Source organism: Carlito syrichta, unplaced genomic scaffold, assembly GCF_000164805.1.
Source record: "Carlito syrichta isolate Samal-C Ts95f unplaced genomic scaffold, Tarsius_syrichta-2.0.1 Scaffold313900, whole genome shotgun sequence".
Classification (NCBI taxonomy): Eukaryota; Metazoa; Chordata; class Mammalia; order Primates; family Tarsiidae; genus Carlito; species Carlito syrichta.
Genome location: NW_007257996.1, coordinates 197,886 through 199,661, shown reverse-complemented (window position 1 = coordinate 199,661; position 1,776 = coordinate 197,886). Strand labels below are relative to the sequence as shown.

At 62.3% G+C, this 1,776-nt stretch overlaps 1 protein-coding gene across 1 annotated transcript in view; it reads right to left on the bottom strand.

The window, feature by feature from the left end:
- The window catches only part of LCN9 (lipocalin 9), a 2,867-nt gene that overhangs the window by 289 nt on the left and 802 nt on the right, over positions 1-1,776 (bottom strand). Inside the window, exons 2-5 of the mRNA XM_008070667.1 lie at positions 1,356-1,492; positions 964-1,037; positions 441-551; positions 20-76 (exon numbers count right to left, since the gene is read on the bottom strand). Coding sequence (XP_008068858.1) covers positions 20-76; positions 441-551; positions 964-1,037; positions 1,356-1,492 — 379 coding nt within the window. The remainder of the gene's footprint in view (positions 1-19; positions 77-440; positions 552-963; positions 1,038-1,355; positions 1,493-1,776) is intronic.

Genomic DNA, 1,776 nt, shown 5'->3' with positions numbered 1-1,776 from the left:
CAGATATAGCAGGACCTACCCTGCCTGCTCATTTCGATGATGTTTTGGGAGTCCAGCTTGTATTTTTTGCAGGTTTTTTTAAACTGTTCCAGAAAGGTGGGGCTCAGTTGTGGGATCCGTCCTGGAGACAGATTTGGGACTATGTCGGGGGAGACCCTCATGGGGGTGATCCGGGTGGTGCTGAGGCTGGGGGTGGGGGCGGGCATGCCCTGACCAGAGAGGAGGCCTGTGCCAGGTGGGATGGGCGTGAAATACATGACATGACCTGCCTATTATGGACCCCAGGGGCAGGGTTGTGTCTATAGGTAGAAGCAATGGGTGGGGACACCCTCCCCAAACCTCGGGACAGTGGTGACCCCCACTCAGGGGTGGGCCTGCCACTGGAGGAGGGTCTCTGAGGGGGCCAGGCTGTTCTCCTCAGACAGACAGAGGCGGGGTACCGAAGAGGGCCAGCACGCGGGTCTCAGTCTTGTTCTTGATGTTCTGGAGGTAGAAGGTGATGTAGTTCCAATAGTCGGTTTCCAAGACTGTGACCTTGTTCTTCCCCTCATCTGCGTGGAGACACGGCTCAGCAGATTGGCCACAACCCTGCCCCTGGGGTCCATAATAGGCAGGTCATGTGGCCATGGGCGAGGACGCAAGAGGCTCTTCAGTGGGTGGAGGGAAGGCTTGGCCCTAGGTGCTGTTCAGGCAAGACCCCTGCGGAGGGCACAGGCAGTGGTGGCATCATGGCCCCTGTTGGCTGTGGACCTCAATGGCCCTGGGATGTGACAGCCCTGGATGGGCTCGCTGCCCAGAGCCCGGCACAGTGCACCTGCCTCCCCAGTCCAGGAGCCCCTGAAGCTGGTGCCAGGCCAATGATCTTGACCTGTAGACAGGCCGTTGGGGATCCCCTGCTGACGAGTGGTCCAGACCCCGGGGAGGAGCCCTGACTGTGGGACAAGGGGACCAGCTTCCACTCACAGGAGATGGAGAACTCGCCGTTCCTGTCTGTCTTCTCACAGACCACCACCACCTCCTCGCACGCCCCCTGCACCCTGGAAGCCGGCAGTGGGGGAGGGGTGACACCTGCAGCAGGGTCCCGGCACAGGATTCCTGACCTGGCGCCGGGCCCCACTCCATGGGCCGTGTCCTCTGGCCTGACATCCCAGTCTCCTGAATCCTTACCCACCAGAAGGGGCACGGGTGCACCTGCATTTTGCAGGGAGGAGGGCAGCGCCAGGCTGACCCAGCTCCCGCCCAGGGAATCCCACTACCCTGGGCACCATGGGCATGGGAGCTAGAGAGAGTGCAGGTGCTAGTGAGGCGGGTGGGGCAGGCACGCCCCAGCTCCAGTGAGCTCAGGCAACACGTACACGAAGCGGAAGTCGAACATCAGGCTGCCGTTCTGCAGATACTGGATGTTCCTGATGAAGACCCTCAGGTCACCGTCTTTCTCAATCCGCTTCAGGTCGCTTGAAGCCATGGAGATGAGGTACCAGACCCCTGAGACCTGGGGAGTGGCTCCATGGTGGGTATGCCTGGTGCTCACGGCCACCCTTCTGGGGCCCAGCCCAGGCTCCCGGCCAGGGTCCACCTGCCCCAGGCCCCCTCTGCTCCAGGGCTTCCTCTGCCCCTCAGGTTCTTTCTCTGCCCCAGGACCCCCTTGGCCCCTCAGTACCCCTCTTCCCTCTCAGGTCTCCCCCTCCTCTCAGGCCCCCTCTCTGTGTCCCTGTGCCCCCTCCCAGGTCCCCCTTGCCCTCTCAGTGCTTCCTTTGCCCCAAGACCCCTCGGCCC